This window comes from Rutidosis leptorrhynchoides, chromosome 10 (assembly GCF_046630445.1).
Source record: "Rutidosis leptorrhynchoides isolate AG116_Rl617_1_P2 chromosome 10, CSIRO_AGI_Rlap_v1, whole genome shotgun sequence".
Classification (NCBI taxonomy): Eukaryota; Viridiplantae; Streptophyta; class Magnoliopsida; order Asterales; family Asteraceae; genus Rutidosis; species Rutidosis leptorrhynchoides.
This window is the reverse complement of record NC_092342.1, coordinates 99,239,922-99,261,154: the sequence shown is the minus strand read 5'-3', so window position 1 is coordinate 99,261,154 and position 21,233 is coordinate 99,239,922. Positions and strand designations below refer to the sequence as shown.

The 21,233-nt window shown below is 34.7% G+C and overlaps 1 protein-coding gene across 1 annotated transcript; it reads left to right on the top strand.

The window, feature by feature from the left end:
* The first annotated feature begins 1,097 nt into the window (after nt 1-1,097).
* Nucleotides 1,098-1,890, top strand: LOC139870481 (uncharacterized). The gene is made up of 2 exons (XM_071858279.1): nt 1,098-1,302; nt 1,400-1,890. The coding sequence occupies exons 1-2, from the start codon at nt 1,098-1,100 to the stop codon at nt 1,888-1,890; spliced, it is 696 nt and encodes a 231-aa protein (XP_071714380.1).
* Nucleotides 1,891-21,233: the final 19,343 nt, after the last annotated feature.

Genomic DNA, 21,233 nt, shown 5'->3' with positions numbered 1-21,233 from the left:
GTAACTTGATAAATCAATCATTTAATATTATCTTTTAACTCCGTCGGCAAATACGATCATATAAAGTATTATATCTAATACTTTGTTAACGTTTTCAAGTTATAATATATATACATATATATATACACGTATATATTCCTATACAATTATAATGGTTCGTGAATCGTCGGGGTTTGGTCGAGGTTAAAATGAATGTATGAACACAGTTTAAAAATTTTTGAGATTCAACTTAACAAACATTGCTTATCGTGTCGGAATAATGTAAAGATAAGGTTTAAATTTGGTCGAAAATTTCATGGTTGTCACACAAACACCCAAGCCCACCCATCCCATTAGCTTAATCAAACAAATCTTTCCTAACACTCTAGTAAATTCCGCTGTTTTAAACCATATCATCTTAAACCAAAACCAAACAACTGCCCATAAACATAACATCGATGTTAACAAACAACCAACTACTGTACCAGCGATTACTTCACCAGTCCCTAATCCCCACCACTCTCTTCCACCCCAAACCGACTCTAAACCTAACTCACCCACAAATCCTATTACTTCACCTATTATAACCTCTCCTACATTCCCTGAAAACTCTCCTACTGTAAACAAAACTTAATTCATTCCTTCAAACCATCCAACATATCCCGATGCTAATAATCCTGATTCGATTTTCTTTAATCCTCTTTGTGCTCCAAAACCAAACAGATCACCCCAAACATTCCAAATTGAATACAGCCAATCCCAACTTACCCAATTTCAAGAGGGTTGCTAGGGATTCTTCTAACAATACAAAATCAACCCAAGTCACCCCAGCCAAATCAAAAAGAAAAGAAAACAACAAACCATGGACGGGCTTGAAATTCCTACAAATAAAACAGCTTGCTAGAAGTGCCCACAAAAACTCATAATCCCATTCTAAACCCTGTCGTACACCACCCATCAAAACCAACAGTAAAACCTCTAAATCCAAATCTACTTCCAAAACAACCGGCTCATCCAAAAGTATCGATGTCAAAGACTTGGGTGAACAAATCGGGGTTAGGTGGAATGCTAGGCAATAAACGCCTACATTTCGAACTATCTCGTTTCAGTTATTATCAATGAATATTCTCTCATTAAATATACGTGGTGTGGGTCAAGATGGCAAAGTGAATTGGATGAAAAAACTATGTCTAAAGGAAAAGCCTATTATTCTTTGTCTTCAGGAAACTAAAAGTGGAGAGTTAAGTGAATTGTGGATCAAAAATATATGGGGTTCAAGTGACTTTAATTACATCCAAAAGAATGCTCAAGGTTTTTCGGGGGGTATGTTGATGGTCTGGGACAGCAACACATTCAAAGTTAACGAAGCAGTTGAAGGAGAATTTTGTCTAGGTATCAACATTCAAAGTTAACGAAGCAGTTGAAGGAGAATTTTGTCTTGGTATCAAAGGGAATATTGAAGGTATCGATTCAGAGGTGGCGGTTGTAAACGTCTATGGCCCCCACTCCACAACAAAAAAGATCAGATTTTGGGAGTCACTTGAAAAATTACTCAGCTTTGGTGACATGCCATGGCTTCTTTGTGGAGACTTCAACGAGGTTGGAAACCCAAACGAGAGAATGAATTCAGAATTTAATAAAAGTTGGGCGGATCGGTTCAACAAATTCATAAACTATAATTGCTTGATTGATGTTTCTCTCGGGGAAAAAAAATTCACACGAATATGCGATAATGGTGTCAAGTTCAGCAAGTTAGACAGGTTTTTAATCTCAGAACAATTCAGGAATTTATGGCCGAATATCTCAGCTGTTACCCTTGATAAACATTTATCCGATCACAGCCCAGTTCTCCTAAGTAATGGATTAAAAGATTTCGGGCCAAGCCCACTAGAATCTTCAACGAATGGTTAAACCTAGAGGGGGCAGTTGATGTCATAAGGAATGCATGGAACTTACCTGTACAAGGATCCAGACTAGACCGCATCTTCAGTTGCAAACTAAAGAATGTAAAACAAGCATTAAAACATCACAGCCTCTCCTTATGTAACTTGTCTGACCAAATTGATAGACACGCAAAAGCTGTATCAAATTGGGAACAAATTGCAGAAAATCGACCACTTTCTGATTGTGAAAGAGAATCATGGCTACAAGAAAAAAAAAAGCAGTGGATCGCAAAGGAGAAATCCCAAATCAACATGCTTAAACAAAAATCAAAATTTAAATGGACACTCTAGGGCGACGAGAACTCTAAATTTTTTCATAATGTCGTCAAAAGAAGAGGCCATAAGAATTTCATTCGTGTTATTTCTATCGATGGATCATGGACAGAGGACCCTCAAAGAATAAAAGATGAAGTGTGGAGGTATTATTCGAATATTTTCAAATCCACTAATTCAAACAACAACTGTTACATGGATTTGGACATTGGTAAAATAACAGCCGAAGACAACAGGGTCCTAGAAAATAAATTCAGTGAAGATGAAATATGGGATGCAATAACAAGTTTTGGTAACTCCAAATCTCCGGGACCGGATGGTTTTACTTTGAAGTTCTACAAGAAATTTTGGGGGTTAATAAAGGAGGACATGCTAAAAGTTTTCTATTGGTTTTGGGCACATATTGAAATGTCACGTTCATATTGATTATAAACGTTCCATATTAATTGATTTCGTTGAGATTTTGACCTCTATATGAGACATTTTTCAAAGACTGCATTCATTTTTAAAACAACCATAACCTTTATTTTATCAATAAAGGTTTTAAAAGCATTACGTAGATTATCAAATAATGATAATCTAAAATATACTGTTTACACATGACCATTACATAATGGTTTACAATAGAAATATATTACATCGACATATGTTTCTTGAATGCAGTTTTTACACAATATCATACAAACATGGACTCCAAATCTTGTCCTTATTTTAGTATGCAACAGCGGAAGCTCTTAGTATTCACCTGAGAATAAACATGCTTTAAACGTCAACAAAAATGTTGGTGAGTTATAGGTTTAACCTATATATATCAAATCGTAACAATAGACCACAGGATTTCATATTTCAATACACATCCCATACATAGAGATAAAAATCAATCATATGGTGAACACCAGGTAACCGACATTAACAAGATGCATATATAAGAATATCCCCATCATTCCGGGACACCCTTCGGATATGATATAAATTTCAAAGTACTAAAGCATCCGGTACTTTGGATGGGGTTTGTTAGGCCCAATAGATCTATCTTTAGGATTCCCGTCAATTAGGGTGTATGTTCCCTAATTCTTAGATTACCGGACATAATAAAAAGGGGCATATTTGATTTCGATAATTCAACCATAGAATGTAGTTTCACGTACTTGTGTCTATTTTGTAAATCATTTATAAAACCTGCATGTATTCTCATCTCAAAAATATTAGATTTTAAAAGTGGGACTATAACTCACTTTCAAAGATATTTCCTTCCTCAAAAATAAGACTTGGCCACAGATCGATTCACGAACCTATACAAATATGTACATATATATCAAAGTATGATCAAAATATAATTACAACCATTTTTATTATGTTTTAATGATTTGAGTGTATTAAGTCAGTTGTCCTCGTTAATAACCTACAGCTAGTTGTCCACAGTTAGATGTACAGAAATAAATCGATATATATTATCTTGAATCAATCCACGATCCAGTGTATACACATCTCAGGCTAGATCACAACTCAAAGTATATATATTTTTGGAATCAACCTCAACCCTGTATAGCTAACTCCAACATTACTGCATATAGAGTGTCTATGGTTGTTCCAAATAATATATATACATGGGTCGATATGATATGTCAAAACATTTGCATACGAGTCTATGGTATCCCAAGATTACATAATATATTAGAATACATGTATAATACAATATAAGTTAGTTAGGATATGATTTGTATAGATTTGTTAAACATTTCCCGTAGCTAAAAAGATCAAAAATATCCAATCTTGTTTTACCCATAACTTCTTCATTTTAAATCCGTTTTGAGTGAATCAAATTGCTATTGTTTTATATTTAACTCTAATTTAAAAATCCAAACATAAAAAGTATAGGTTTATAGTTGGAAATTTAAGTTACATGTCAATTACTAAAGAGGTAGTCATTTCCGTCGAAAGAACGACATCTTGATGACCATTTTGAAAAACATAATTTCACTTTGAGTTTAACCAAGATTTTTGGATATAGTTTCATGTTCATATGAAAAATCATTTTCCCAGAAGAACAACTTTAAATCAAAGTTTATCATAGTTTTTAATTATCCAAACCAAAACAGCCCCCGGTTTCACTACGACGGCGTATATCCGATTTTATGGTGTTCATCGTGTTTCCAGGTTTTAAATCATTAAGTTAGAATATCATATAGATATAAAACATGTGTTTAGTTGATTTTAAAAGTCAAGTTAGAAGGATTAACTTTTGTTTGCGAACAAGTTTAGAATTAACTAAACTATGTTCTAGTGATTACAAGTTTAAACCTTCGAATAAGATAGCTTTATATGTATGAATCGAATGATGTTATGAACATCATTACTACCTCACGTTTTCTGGATAAAACTACTAGAAATGAGAAAAATGGATCTAGCTTTAAAGGATCCTTGGATGGCTTGAAAGTTCTTGAAGCGGAATCATGACACGAAAACAGTTCAAGTAAGATTTTCACTCGAAATAAGATTGTTATAGTTGTAGAAATTGAATCAAAGTTTGAATATGAATATTACCTTGAATTAGAAACATAACCTACTGTAAATAGCAAAGATTCCTTGATCTTAGATGATTACTTGGAATGGATTAGAAAGCTTGGAAGTAGACTTGCAAACTTGGAAGTATTCTTGATTTTTATGAAACTATACTTATGGAATTTATGAAGAACACTTAGAACTTGAAGATGGAACTTGAGAGAGATCAATTAGATGAAGAAAATTGAAGAATGAAAGTGTTTTCATGTGTTTTTGGTCGTTGGTATATGGATTAGATATAAAGGATATGTAATTTTGTTTTCATTTAAATAAGTCATGAATGATTACTAATATTTTTGTAATTTTATGAGATATTTCATGCTAGTTGTCAAATGATGGTTCCCACATGTGTTAGGTAACTCACATGGGCTGCTAAGAGCTGATCATTGGAGTGTATATACCAATAGTACATACATCTAAAAGCTGTGTATTGTACGAGTACGAATGCGGGTGCATACGAGTAGAATTATTGATGAAACTGAACGAGGATGTAATTGTAAGCATTTTTGTTAAGTAGAAGTAATTTGATATGTGTCTTGAAGTCTTTAAAATGTGTAAGAATACATATCAAAACACAACATGTATATACATTCTAATGGAGTCGTTAAGTCTTCGTTAGTCGTTACATGTAAGTGTTGTTTTGAAACCTTTAAGTTAACGATCTCAATTAATGTTGTTAACCCAATGTTTATTATATCAAATGAGATGTTAAATTATTATGTTATCATGATATTATGATGTATGAATATCTCTTAATATGATATATACATTAAAATATCGTTACAACGATAATCGTTACATATAAGTCTCGTTTCTTAATTCTTGAGTTAGTAGTCTTGTTTTTACATATATAGTTCATTGTTAACACACTTAATGATATATTTAAATATAATTTTATCATGTTAAATATAGTGTATCAATATCTTAATATGATACATATGTATTTAGTAGACGTTATCATAACGATAATCGTTATATATATCATTTCGAGTTTCTTAACTTAGTAATCTCATTTCTTATGTATATCACACATTGTTAATATACTTAGTGAGATACTTACTCATCATAATCTCATGTCAACCATATATATATGTCTATATATACCACAACATGTAGTTTTTACAAATTTGTAACGTTCGTGAATCGCCGGTCAACTTGGGTGATCAATTGTCTATATGAAACTTATTTCATTTAATCAAGTCTTCACAAGTTTGATTGCTTAACACGTTGGAAACATTAAGTCATGTAAATATCAATCTCAATTAAGATATATAAACATGGAAAAGTTCGGGTCACTACAGTACCTACCCGTTAAATAAATTTCGTCCCGAAATTTTAAGCTGTTGAAGGTGTTGACGAATCTTCTGGAAATAGATGCGGGTATTTCTTCTTCATCTGATCTTCACGCTCCCAGGTGAACTCGGGTCCTCTACGAGCATTCCATCAAACCTTAACAATCGGTATCTTGTTTTGCTTAAGTCTCTTAACCTCACGATCCATTATTTTGACGGGTTCTTCAATGAATTGAAGTTTTTAATTGATTTGGATTTCGTCCAACGGAATAGTGAGATCTTCTTTAGCAAAATATTTCTTCAAATTCGAGACGTGAAAAGTGTTATGTACAGCCGCGAGTTGTTGAGGTAGCTCCAGTTGGTAAGCTACTGGTCCGACACGATCTATAATCTTGAATGGTCCAATGTACCTTGGATTTAGTTTCCCCCGTTTACCAAATCGAACAACGCCTTTCCAAGGTGAAACCTTAAGCATGACCATTTCTCCAATTTCAAACTCTATATCTTTTCTTTTACTGTCCGCGTAGCTCTTTTGTCGACTCTGGGCGGTTTTCAATCGTTGTTGAATTTGGATGATTTTCTCGGTAGTTTCTTGTATTATCTCCGGACCCGTAATCTGTCTATCCCCCACTTCATTCCAACAAATCAGAAACCTGCACTTTCTACCATAAAGTGCCTCAAACGGCGTCATCTCAATACTGGAATGATAACTGTTGTTGTAGGAAAATTCTGCTAACGGTAGGTGTCGATCCCAACTGTTTCCGAAATCAATAACACATGCTCGTAGCATGTCTTCAAGTGTTTGTATCGTCCTTTCACTCTGCCCATCAGTTTGTGGATGATAGGCAGTACTCATGTCTAGACGAGTCCCCAATGCTTGTTGCAACGTCTGCCAGAACCTTGAAACAAATCTACAATCCCTATCAGAGATAATAGAGACGGGTATTCCATGTCTGGAGATAACCTCCTTCAAATACAATAACGCCAATTTCTCGATTTTGTCATCTTCTCTCATTGGCAGGAAGTGTGCTGACTTGGTGAGATGATCAACTATTACCCAAATAGTATTATAACCACTTGCAGTCCTTGGCAATTTAGTAATGAAATCCATGGTAATGTTTTCCCATTTCCATTCCGGGATTTCAGGTTGTTGTAGTAGACCTGATGGTTTCTTATGTTCAGCTTTGACCTTAGAATACGTCAAACATTCTCCTACATATTTAGCAATATCGGCTTTCATACCCGGCCACCAAAAGTGTTTCTTGAGAACTTTATACATCTTCCCCGCTCCGGGATGTATTGAATATCTGGTTATGTGCTTCCTTAAGTACCATTTCTCTCACATCTCCAAACCTTGGTACCCAAATTCTATCAGCCCTATATCGAGTTCCGTCTTCCCGAATATTAAGATGTTTCTCTGATCCTTTGGGTATCTCATTCTTCAACTTTCCTTCTTTTACAATCCCATGTTGCGCCTCCTTTATTTGAGTAGTAAGGTTAGTACGAATAATTATATTCATAGCTTTTACCCGTATAGGTTCTCTGTCCTTTCTACTCAAAGAGTCAGCTACCACATTCGCCTTCCCCGGGTGGTATTGAATCTCAAAATCATAATCATTCAACAGTTTAATCCACCAGCGTTGTCTCATATTCAGTTGCTTCTGATTAAATATATGTTGGAGACTTTTGTGGTCGGTATATATAATACTTTTGACCCCATATAAATAATGCCTCCAAGTCTTTAATGCAAAAACAACAGCACCCAATTCCAAATCGTGAGTCGTATAATTTTGCTAGTGAATCTTCAATTGTCTAGACGCATAAGCAATCACCTTCGTTCGTTGCATTAATACACAACCGAGACCTTGCTTTGATGCTTCACAATAAATCACAAAATCATCATTCCCTTCAGGCAATGACAATATAGGTGCCGTAGTTAGCTTTTTCTTCAATAACTGAAACGCCTTCTCTTGTTCATCCTTCCATTCAAATTTCTTCCCTTTATGCGTTAATGCTGTAGTGACCCGAACTTTTCCATGTTTATATATATTAATTGAGATTGATATTTACATGATTAAATGTTTCCAACATGTTAAGCAATCAAACTTGTTAAGACTTGATTAATTGAAATATGTTTCATATAGACAATTGACCACCCAAGTTGACCGGCGATTCACGAACGTTAAAACTTGTAAAAACGACATGACGATATATATATGGATATACATATGGTTAACATGAGATTATGATAAGTAAGTATCTCCATAAGTATATTAACAATGAGTTATATACATATAAACAAGACTACTAACTTAAGGATTTCGAAACGAGACATATATGTAACGATTATCGTTGTAACGACATTTAAATGTATATATATCATATTAAGATATATTAATATATCATAATATCATGATAATATAATAATTTAACATCTCATTAGATATAATAAACAATGGCTTAACAACATTAATTGAGATCGTTAACTTAAAGGTTTCAAAACAACACTTACATGTAACGACTAACGATGACTTAACGACTCAGTTAAAATGTATATACATGTAGTGTATTTAGATGTATTAAAATACTTTTGGAAGACTTCAAGACATATATCAAAACACTCATACTTAACAAAAATGGTTACAGTTACTTTCCCATTCTTTTCTTTCATCAAGAATTCTAGTCGTATTTTTACCCGTATTATACACAGCTTCAAAACGTACTTACTATGGGTATATACCAATAGGAACTAGCATGGGATTCCACTCTTGATTATGTCATGTATGACTAATCAATTTTAACTTCTACCATGAGCTAGTCAACTAACTAGAACTCCTTTTAACCCCACTCACCACTCACCAATTACCACTCATCATTCACTTCCAATTCTCTTTCTAATTCTCTCTCAACACACCCACACTATTATGAACGTATTTTTCCAGTAGTTAATCATCATCTTCATCAAAAATCACTTCAAGAATCAAGCTATAATCATCATAGGAAGAACACTTCAAGAACACTTCAAAAATCCCTTCAAGTTTACTAATTTACTTCCAAGCTTTCTAATCCATTCCAAGTAATCATCTAAGATCAAGAAACCTTTGTTATATACAGTAGGTTATCTTTCTTATTCAAGGTAATATTCATATTCAAACTTTGATTCAATTTCTATAACTATAAACTATCTTAATTCGAGTAAAAATCTTACTTGAACTTGTTTTGTGTCATGATCCTACTTCAAGAACTTTCAAGCCATCCAAGATCCTTTGAAGCTAGATCATTTCTTATCACTTCCAGTAGGTTTACCTACTAAACTTGAGGTAGTAATGATGTTCATAACATCATTTGATTCATATATATAAAACTATCTTATTCGAAGGTTTAAACTCGTAATCACTAGAACATAGTTTAGTTAATTCTAAACTTGTTCGCAAACAAAAGTTAATCCTTCTAACTTGACTTTTAAAATTAACTAAACACATGTTCTATATCTATATGATATGCTAACTTAATGATTTAAAACCTGGAAACACGAAAAACACCGTAAAACCGGATTTACGCCGTCGTAGCAACACCGCGGGCTGTTTTGGGTTAGTTAATTAAAAACTATGATAAACTTTGATTTAAAAGTTGTTATTCTGAGAAAATGATTTTTATTATGAACATGAAACTATATCCAAAAATTATGGTTAAACTCAAAGTGGAAGTATGTTTTCTAAAATGGTCATCTAGACGTCGTTCTTTCGACTGAAATGACTACCTTTACAAAAACGACTTGTAACTTATTTTTCCGACTATAAACCTATACTTTTTCTGCTTAGATTCATAAAATAGAGTTCAATATGAAACCATAGCAATTTGATTCACTCAAAACGGATTTAAAATGAAGAAGTTATGGGTAAAACAAGATTGGATAATTTTTCTCATTTTAGCTACGTGAAAATTGGTAACAAATCTATTCCAACCATAACTTAATCAACTTGTATTGTATATTATGTAATCTTGAGATACCATAGACACGTATACAATGTTTCGACCTATCATGTCGACACATCTATATATATTTCGGAACAACCATAGACACTCTATATGTGAATGTTGGAGTTAGCTATACAGGATTGAGGTTGATTCCAAAATATATATAGTTTGAGTTGTGATCAATACTGAGATACGTATACACTGGGTCGTGGATTGATTCAAGATAATATTTATCGATTTATTTCTGTACATCTAACTGTGGACAACTAGTTGTAGGTTACTAACGAGGACAGCTGACTTAATAAACTTAAAACATCAAAATATATTAAAAGTGTTATAAATGTATTTTGAACATACTTTGATATACATGTATATATTGTTATAGGTTCGTGAATCAACCAGTGGCCAAGTCTTACTTCTCGACGAAGTAAAAAATCTGTGAAAGTGAGTTATAGTCCCACTTTTAAAATCTAATATTTTGGGATGAGAATACATGCAGGTTTTATAAATGATTTACAAAATAGACACAAGTACGTGAAACTACATTCTATGGTTGAATTATCGAAATCGAATATGCCCCTTTTTATTAAGTCTGGTAATCTAAGAATTAGGGAACAGACACCCTAATTGACGCGAATCCTAAAGATAGATCTATTGGGCCTAACAAACCCCATCCAAAGTACCGGATGCTTTAGTACTTCGAAATTTATATCATATCCGAAGGGTGTCCCGGAATGATGGGGATATTCTTATATATGCATCTTGTTAATGTCGGTTACCAGGTGTTCACCATATGAATGATTTTTATCTCTATGTATGGGATGTGTATTGAAATATGAAATCTTGTGGTCTATTGTTACGATTTGATATATATATAGGTTAAACCTATAACTCACCAACATTTTTGTTGACGTTTAAAGCATGTTTATTCTCAGGTGAATATTAAGAGCTTCCGCTGTTGCATACTAAAATAAGGACAAGATTTGGAGTCCATGTTTGTATCATATTGTGTAAAAACTGCATTCAAGAAACTGATTTCGATGTAATATATTTGTATTGTAAACCATTATGTAATGGTCGTGTGTAAACAGGATATTTTAGATTATCATTATTTGATAATCTACGTAAAGCTTTTTAAACCTTTATTTATGAAATAAAGGTTATGGTTTGTTTTAAAAATGAATGCAGTCTTTGAAAAACGTCTCATATAGAGGTCAAAACCTCGCAACGAAATCAATTAATATGGAACGTTTTTAATCAATAAGAACGGGACATTTCAGTTGGTATCCGAGCGTTGGTCTTAGAGAACCAGAATTTTGCATTAGTGTGTCTTATCTAGTTTGTTAGGATGCATTAGTGAGTCTGGACTTCGACCGTGTTTACTTGAAAAATGTTTGCTTAACAAATTTTGTTGGAAACTATATATTTTTAACATGTGAATATTATGTGATATATTAATCTCTTAACGCGTTTGATATTATGTGATAGATGTCTACCTCTAGAACAAGTCCCATTGACTCACCTAATAATAATGAAGAGTCAAATGTAAATTGGAATGATTCGTGGACTGATTCACAAGTTCCCGAAGAGGAACCGGAAGAAGAGTCGGAACCAGAAGAAGAATCGGAATCGGAAGAAGAATCGGAACCGGATGAAGAAATAGAACCGGTGGGGGAAATAATAAAACGGTTAAGTAAAAGAAAATCCTCAACCAACCGACCAAGGTTAATTATGGTCAATGGTGTTTCCGCTAAGGAAGCAAAATATTGGGAGGATTACCAATTCTCCGATGAATCGGATTCCGACGAGAATTCCGATGATGTTATAGAAATTACCCCAACTGAATTTAAAAAGGCAAAAGAAAATAATAAGAGAAAGGGCATAAAAATAGAGAAATCTAATTCCAACCCCGATGAACTTTATATGTATCGTCAACCCCCGAAGTCCTTAAGTTGTAACAATGACCCGGGAACCTCTAAACCACCAGGTTTTTCTAAACCAATGTGGAAAATAACGGCTCGTATTAGGGGAACATCATATATCCCTAGAAACTTGGCAAAACGAACCAAAACCAAAGAAGAAGAAACAAGCGAGTCGGAATAAGATAGTTGTATTCGTGTGGTGTAATATATGTAATATAGTGTGCTTATGCTTTATGATATATGTAAAAATTGCTTGTATTAATAAGTATTTTTTTTATGAATCTAACTCTTGTCTATTTTACAGTATAAAAACACAAAATGGATAGACAACCCAATATTTTAAGAGACCTACCCGGAGACATGATTGATGAAATCTTGTCTAGAGTTGGTCAGAATTCTTCGGCACAACTATTTAAGGCGAGATCAGTTTGTAAGACATTCGAGGAACGTTCCAAGAATACCTTGGTTTATAAAAGGCTTTCGTTCGAAAGATGGGGGATATCACATTGGGAAATCCATAAGTTACGATGTGTTTACTTTGACGCATATATTGCGGGGAACCCAAATGCTATTTTACGCAATGGGTTAAGAAATTATTTTGACTCAATATATCCGAATATTGGACTTCGTGATTTAGAAAAAGCGGCTAACATGCAACATAAAGAAGCACGTTATGCTTACGGATTAGTAATGTTCGCTTCTCACCAAAGTGAGAACAAGAACATCGGCCTACAACTATTAAACAAAACGTTCCCACAAGTGACGGAGTCGGTAATTGGGGTAAGAAATGAGGTTTTTAGATTGTTACGGGACTGTTGGACATTACGTAACCCTCGTCCCTTTGACGACGTTACAACACGCTGTCTTATCAACGGCCATAACGGTTATGTTCCACAAGACCAAGGATGGGAAGTAGTCCTAGTAAAACCAGAATGCATGACTTGTTTCTGGACGTATGAATTACGTGTCTTTATTGCCTTTGCTGAACGACTTGTGTACTAGCTAGAATTATCTTCACAACTATCTTGTATCAAAGTTATTGTGTGCTATATTTCATGCTTTATGTAAAATAAGCGGTATTGTAAGTTTGTAAAATATTGTATAAAAGTTTGAACGCGAAATATTATTATAATCAGTTTTTCATATAGAATTGTAGTAGTTGAATTGTATATTAGCTACTAAGTATGAACTTAACGGGTAGGTGCTACCCGAATTTAAATTTATAAAACGCTAATATGAAGAAAAAGCTTTTATAAATGAGTTCATATTATGCTACGAAATACTATTAACTACTCTTAATATTCTGTATGATTAACTTGTTCCATTTGACTATTTTGAAGGAAATGGCACCGACTACTCGACACACTGTAAATATGAATGAAGAGGAATTCCGTACTTTTCTAGCTTCAAACATAGCCGCAGTACAGGCTGCGCTACATACCAACAATAACCTTGGATCTAGCAGTACAGGAAATCGTGTAGGATGCACCTACAAAGAATTCACTGCCTGCAAACCTTTAGAATTTGATGGAACCGAAGGACCGATCGGATTGAAACGGTAGACCGAGAAGGTCGAATCGGTGTTTGCCATAAGTAAGTGTACTGAAGAGGACAAAGTAAAGTACGCTACGCATACCTTCACAGGTTCTGCGTTAACATGGTGGAATACCTATCTAGAGCAAGTGGGACAAGACGATGCGTACGCACTACCGTGGTCAGCATTCAAGCACTTGATGAACGAGAAGTACCGTCCCAGAACCGAGGTCAATAAGCTCAAGACAGAACTTAGAGGGTTACGAACCCAAGGATTTGATATTACCACGTACGAAAGACGATTCACAGAATTGTGCCTATTGTGTCCGGGAGCATTCGAAGATGAGGAAGAGAAGATCGACGCGTTTGTGAAAGGATTACCGGAAAGAATCCAAGAAGATATAAGTTCACACGAGCCCGCCTCCATACAACAGGCATGTAGAATGGCTCACAAACTAGTGAACCAAATTGAAGAAAGAATTAAAGAACAGACTGCTGAAGAGGCCAATGTGAAGCAAGTCAAAAGAAAGTGGGAGGAAAACGGTGATAAAAATCACCAATACAACAACAACAGCAATTACAACAATAATCGCAACAATTATCCCAACAATCGCAACATCAATCGCAACTACAACAAACGGCCCAACAACAACAACAACAACAACAACAACAACAACAACAACAACAACAACAATAGCAACTACAACAATCATCCCAATAACAATAATAACCGCAACAACAACAACAATCAGAAGCAGCTATGCCAAAGGTGTGAAAAGTATCACTCGGGGTTCTGCACCAAATTTTGCAACAAGTGTAAAAGAAATGGTCATAGCGCGGCGAAGTGTGAGGTCTACGGACCAGGGGATAATAGAACGAAAGGAACAAATGGTGCCGGAACGAGTAATGGCGGAGCAAGTAGTGTCGGAGCAAGTTATGCCAATGTAGTTTGTTATAAATGTGGAAAACCGGGCCACATTATTAGAAATTGCCCAAACCAGGAGAACACGAATGGACAAGGCCACGGAAGAGTTTTCAATATTAATGCGGCAGAGGCACAGGAAGACCCGGAGCTTGTTACGGGTACGTTTCTTATTGACAATAAATCTGCTTACGTTTTATTTGATTCGGGTGCGGATAGAAGCTATATGAGTAGAGATTTTTGTGCTAAATTAAGTTGTCCATTGACGCCTTTGGATAGTAAATTTTTACTCGAATTAGCAAATGGTAAATTAATTTCAGCAGATAATATATGTCGGAATCGAGAAATTAAACTGGTTAGCGAAACATTTAAGATTGATTTGATACCAGTAGAGTTAGGGAGTTTTGATGTGATAATCGGTATGGACTGGTTGAAAGAAGTGAAAGCAGAGATCGTTTGTTACAAAAATGCAATTCGCATTATACGAGAAAAAGGAAAACCCTTAATGGTGTACGGAGAAAAGGGCAACACGAAGCTACATCTTATTAGTAATTTGAAGGCACAAAAACTAATAAGAAAAGGTTGCTATGCTGTTCTAGCACACGTCGAGAAAGTACAAACTAAAGAAAAGAGCATCAATGATGTTCCCATTGAAAAAGAATTTCCCGATGTATTTCCGAAAGAATTACCGGGATTACCCCCACATCGATCCGTTGAATTTCAAATAGATCTTGTACCAGGAGCTGCACCAATAGCTCGTGTTCCTTACAGACTCGCACCCAGCGAGATGAAAGAACTGCAAAGCCAATTACAAGAACTTTTAGAGCGTGGTTTCATTCGACCAAGCACATCACCGTGGGGAGCTCCTGTTTTGTTTGTCAAGAAGAAAGATGGTACATTCAGGTTGTGTATCGACTACCGAGAGTTGAACAAACTTACCATCAAGAACCGCTACCCACTACCGAGAATCGATGACTTATTTGATCAACTACAAGGCTCGTCTGTTTATTCAAAGATTGACTTACGTTCCGGGTATCATCAAATGCGGGTGAAAGAAGATGATATTCCAAAGACTGCTTTCAGAACACGTTACGGTCATTACGAGTTTATGGTCATGCCGTTTGGTTTAACTAATGCACCAGCTGTGTTCATGGACCTTATGAACCGAGTGTGTGGACCATACCTTGACAAGTTTGTCATTGTTTTCATTGATGACATACTTATTTACTCAAAGAATGACCAAGAACACGGTGAACATTTGAGAAAAGTGTTAGAAGTATTGAGGAAGGAAGAATTGTACGCTAAGTTTTCAAAGTGTGCATTTTGGTTGGAAGAAGTTCAATTCCTCGGTCACATAGTGAACAAAGAAGGTATTAAGGTGGATCCGGCAAAGATAGAAACTGTTGAAAAGTGGGAAACCCCGAAAACTCCGAAACACATACGCCAGTTTTTAGGACTAGCTGGTTACTACAGAAGGTTCATCCAATACTTTTCCAGAATAGCAAAACCCTTGACTGCATTAACGCATAAAGGGAAGAAATTTGAATGGAAGGATGAACAAGAGAAAGCGTTTCAGTTATTGAAGAAAAAGCTAACTACGGCACCTATATTGTCATTGCCTGAAGGGAATGATGATTTTGTGATTTATTGTGACGCATCAAAGCAAGGTCTCGGTTGTGTATTAATGCAACGAACGAAGGTGATTGCTTATGCGTCTAGACAATTGAAGATTCACGAGCAAAATTATACGACGCATGATTTGGAATTAGGCGCGGTTGTTTTTGCATTAAAGACTTGGAGGCACTACTTATATGGGGTCAAAAGTATTATATATACCGACCACAAAAGTCTTCAACACATATTTAATCAGAAACAACTGAATATGAGGCAGCGTAGGTGGATTGAACTGTTGAATGATTACGACTTTGAGATTCGTTACCACCCGGGGAAGGCAAATGTGGTAGCCGATGCCTTGAGCAGAAAGGACAGAGAACCCATTCGAGTAAAATCTATGAATATAGTGATTCATAATAACCTTACTACTCAAATAAAGGAGGCGCAACAAGGAGTTTTAAAAGAAGGAAATTTAAAGGATGAAATACCCAAAGGATCGGAGCAGCATCTTAATATTCGGGAAGATGGAACTCGGTATAGGGCTGAAAGGATTTGGGTACCAAAATTTGGAGATATGAGAGAAATGGTACTTAGAGAAGCTCATAAAACCAGATACTCAATACATCCTGGAACGGGGAAGATGTACAAGGATCTCAAGAAACATTTTTGGTGGCCGGGTATGAAAGCCGATGTTGCTAAATACGTAGGAGAATGTTTGACGTGTTCTAAGGTCAAAGCTGAGCATCAGAAACCATCAGGTCTACTTCAACAACCCGAAATCCCAGAATGGAAATGGGAAAACATTACCATGGATTTCATCACTAAATTGCCAAGGACTGCAAGTGGTTTTGATACTATTTGGGTAATAGTTGATCGTCTCACCAAATCAGCACACTTCCTGCCAATAAGAGAAGATGACAAGATGGAGAAGTTAGCACGACTGTATTTGAAGGAAGTCGTCTCCAGACATGGAATACCAATCTCTATTATCTCTGATAGGGATGGCAGATTTATTTCAAGATTCTGGCAGACATTACAGCAAGCATTAGGAACTCGTCTAGACATGAGTACTGCCTATCATCCACAAACTAATGGGCAGAGCGAAAGGATGATACAAACGCTTGAAGACATGCTACGAGCATGTGTTATTGATTTCGGAAACAGTTGGGATCGACATCTACCGTTAGCAGAATTTTCCTACAACAACAGCTACCATTCAAGCATTGAGATGGCGCCGTTTGAAGCACTTTATGGTAGAAAGTGCAGGTCTCCGATTTGTTGGAGTGAAGTGGGGGATAGACAGATTACGGGTCCGGAGATTATACAAGAAACTACCGAGAAGATCATCCAAATTCAACAACGGTTGAAAACCGCCCAAAGTCGACAAAAGAGCTACGCTGACATTAAAAGAAAAGATATAGAATTTGAAATTGGAGAGATGGTCATGCTTAAAGTTGCACCTTGGAAAGGCGTTGTTCGATTTGGTAAACGAGGGAAATTAAATCCAAGGTATATTGGACCATTCAAGATTATTGATCGTGTCGGACCAGTAGCTTACCGACTTGAGTTACCTCAACAACTCGCGGCTGTACATAACACTTTCCACGTCTCGAATTTGAAGAAATGTTTTGCTAAAGAAGATCTCACTATTCCGTTAGATGAAATCCAAATCAACGAAAAACTCCAATTCATCGAAGAACCCGTCGAAATAATGGATCGTGAGGTTAAAAGACTTAAGCAAAACAAGATACCAATTGTTAAGGTTCGATGGAATGCTCGTAGAGGACCCGAGTTCACCTGGGAGCGTGAAGATCAGATGAAGAAGAAATACCCGCATCTATTTCCAGAAGATTCGTCAACACCTTCAACATCTTAAAATTTCGGGACGAAATTTATTTAACGGGTAGGTACTGTAGTGACCCGAACTTTTCCATGTTTATATATATTAATTGAGATTGATATTTACATGATTAAATGTTTCCAACATGTTAAGCAATCAAACTTGTTAAGACTTGATTAATTGAAATATGTTTCATATAGACAATTGACCACCCAAGTTGACCGGCGATTCACGAACGTTAAAACTTGTAAAAACGACATGACGATATATATATATGGATATACATATGGTTAACATGAGATTATGATAATTAAGTATCTCCATAAGTATATTAACAATGAGTTATATACATATAAACAAGACTACTAACTTAAGGATTTCGAAACGAGACATATATGTAACGATTATCGTTGTAACGACATTTAAATGTATATATATCATATTAAGATATATTAATATATCATAATATCATGATAATATAATAATTTAACATCTCATTAGATATAATAAACAATGGCTTAACAACATTAATTGAGATCGTTAACTTAAAGGTTTCAAAACAACACTTACATGTAACGACTAACGATGACTTAACGACTCAGTTAAAATGTATATACATGTAGTGTATTTAGATGTATTAAAATACTTTTGGAAGACTTCAAGACATATATCAAAACACTCATACTTAACGAAAATGGTTACAGTTACTTTCCCATTCTTTTCTTTCATCAAGAATTCTAGTCGTATTTTTACCCGTATTATACACAGCTTCAAAACGTACTTACTATGGGTATATACCAATAGGAACTAGCATGGGATTCCACTATTGATTATGTCATGTATGACTAATCAATTTTAACTTCTACCATGAGCTAGTCAACTAACTAGAACTCCTTTTAACCCCACTCACCACTCACCAATTACCACTCATCATTCACTTCCAATTCTCTTTCTAATTCTCTCTCAACACACCCACACTATTTTGAACGTATTTTTCCAGTAGTTAATCATCATCTTCATCAAAAATCACTTCAAGAATCAAGCTATAATCATCATAGGAAGAACACTTCAAGAACACTTCAAAAATCCCTTCAAGTTTACTAATTTACTTCCAAGCTTTCTAATCCATTCCAAGTAATCATCTAAGATCAAGAAACCTTTGTTATATACAGTAGGTTATCTTTCTTATTCAAGGTAATATTCATATTCAAACTTTGATTCAATTTCTATAACTATAAACTATCTTAATTCGAGTAAAAATCTTACTTGAACTTGTTTTGTGTCATGATCCTACTTCAAGAACTTTCAAGCCATCCAAGATCCTTTGAAGCTAGATCATTTCTTATCACTTCCAGTAGGTTTACCTACTAAACTTGAGGTAGTAATGATGTTCATAACATCATTTGATTCATATATATAAAACTATCTTATTCGAAGGTTTAAACTCGTAATCACTAGAACATAGTTTAGTTAATTCTAAACTTGTTCGCAAACAAAAGTTAATCCTTCTAACTTGACTTTTAAAATTAACTAAACACATGTTCTATATCTATATGATATGCTAACTTAATGATTTAAAACCTGGAAACACGAAAAACACCGTAAAACCGGATTTACGCCGTCGTAGCAACACCGCGGGCTGTTTTGGGTTAGTTAATTAAAAACTATGATAAACTTTGATTTAAAAGTTGTTATTATGAGAAAATTATTTTTATTATGAACATGAAACTATATCCAAAAATTATGGTTAAACTCAAAGTGGAAGTATGTTTTCTAAAATGGTCATCTAGACGTCGTTCTTTCGACTGAAATGACTACCTTTACAAAAACGACTTGTAACTTATTTTTCCGACTATAAACCTATACTTTTTCTGTTTAGATTCATAAAATAGAGTTCAATATGAAACCATAGCAATTTGATTCACTCAAAACGGATTTAAAATGAAGAAGTTATGGGTAAAACAAGATTGGATAATTTTTCTCATTTTAGCTACGTAAAAATTGGTAACAAATCTATTCCAACCATAACTTAATCAACTTGTATTGTATATTATGTAATCTTGAGATACCATAGACACGTATACAATGTTTCGACCTATCATGTCGACACATCTATATATATTTCGGAACAACCATAGACACTCTATATGTGAATGTTGGAGTTAGCTATACAGGGTTGAGGTTGATTCCAAAATATATATAGTTTGAGTTGTGATCAATACTGAGATACGTATACACTGGGTCGTGGATTGATTCAAGATAATATTTATCGATTTATTTCTGTACATCTAACTGTGGACAACTAGTTGTAGGTTACTAACGAGGACAGCTGACTTAATAAACTTAAAACATCAAAATATATTAAAAGTGTTATAAATGTATTTTGAACATACTTTGATATACATGTATGTATTGTTATAGGTTCGTGAATCAACCAGTGGCCAAGTCTTACTTCTCGACGAAGTAAAAAATCTGTGAAAGTGAGTTATAGTCCCACTTTTAAAATCTAATATTTTGGGATGAGAATACATGCAGGTTTTATAAATGATTTACAAAATAGACACAAGTACGTGAAACTACATTCTATGGTTGAATTATCGAAATCGAATATGCCCCTTTTTATTAAGTCTGGTAATCTAAGAATTAGGGAACAGACACCCTAATTGACGCGAATCCTAAAGATAGATCTATTGGGCCTAACAAACCCCATCCAAAGTACCAGATGCTTTAGTACTTCGAAATTTATATCATATCCGAAGGGTGTCCCGGAATGATGGGGATATTCTTATATATGCATCTTGTTAATGTCGGTTACCAGGTGTTCACCATATGAATGATTTTTATCTCTATGTATGGGATGTGTATTGAAATATGAAATCTTGTGGTCTATTGTTACGATTTGATATATATATAGGTTAAACCTATAACTCACCAACATTTTTGTTGACGTTTAAAGCATGTTTATTCTCAGGTGAATATTAAGAGCTTCCGCTGTTGCATACTAAAATAAGGACAAGATTTGGAGTCCATGTTTGTATCATATTGTGTAAAAACTGCATTCAAGAAACTGATTTCGATGTAATATATTTGTATTGTAAACCATTATGTAATGGTCGTGTGTAAACAGGATATTTTAGATTATCATTATTTGATAATCTACGTAAAGCTTTTTAAACCTTTATTTATGAAATAAAGGTTATGGTTTGTTTTAAAAATGAATGCAGTCTTTGAAAAACGTCTCATATAGAGGTCAAAACCTCGCAACGAAATCAATTAATATGGAACGTTTTTAATCAATAAGAACGGGACATTTCAAATGCAGTCAAGGGTTTTGCTATTTTGGAGAAATCTTGGATGAATCTTCTGTAGTAACCA

Coding starts and splice junctions, on each gene's coding strand:
- LOC139870481 (XM_071858279.1), top strand. CDS start 1,098: ATGAATATTCTCTCATTAAATATACGTGGTGTGGGTCAAGATGGCAAA. Junction 1,303..1,399: donor TGCTCAAGGTTTTTCGGGGG/GTATGTTGATGG, acceptor TTAACGAAGCAG/TTGAAGGAGAATTTTGTCTT.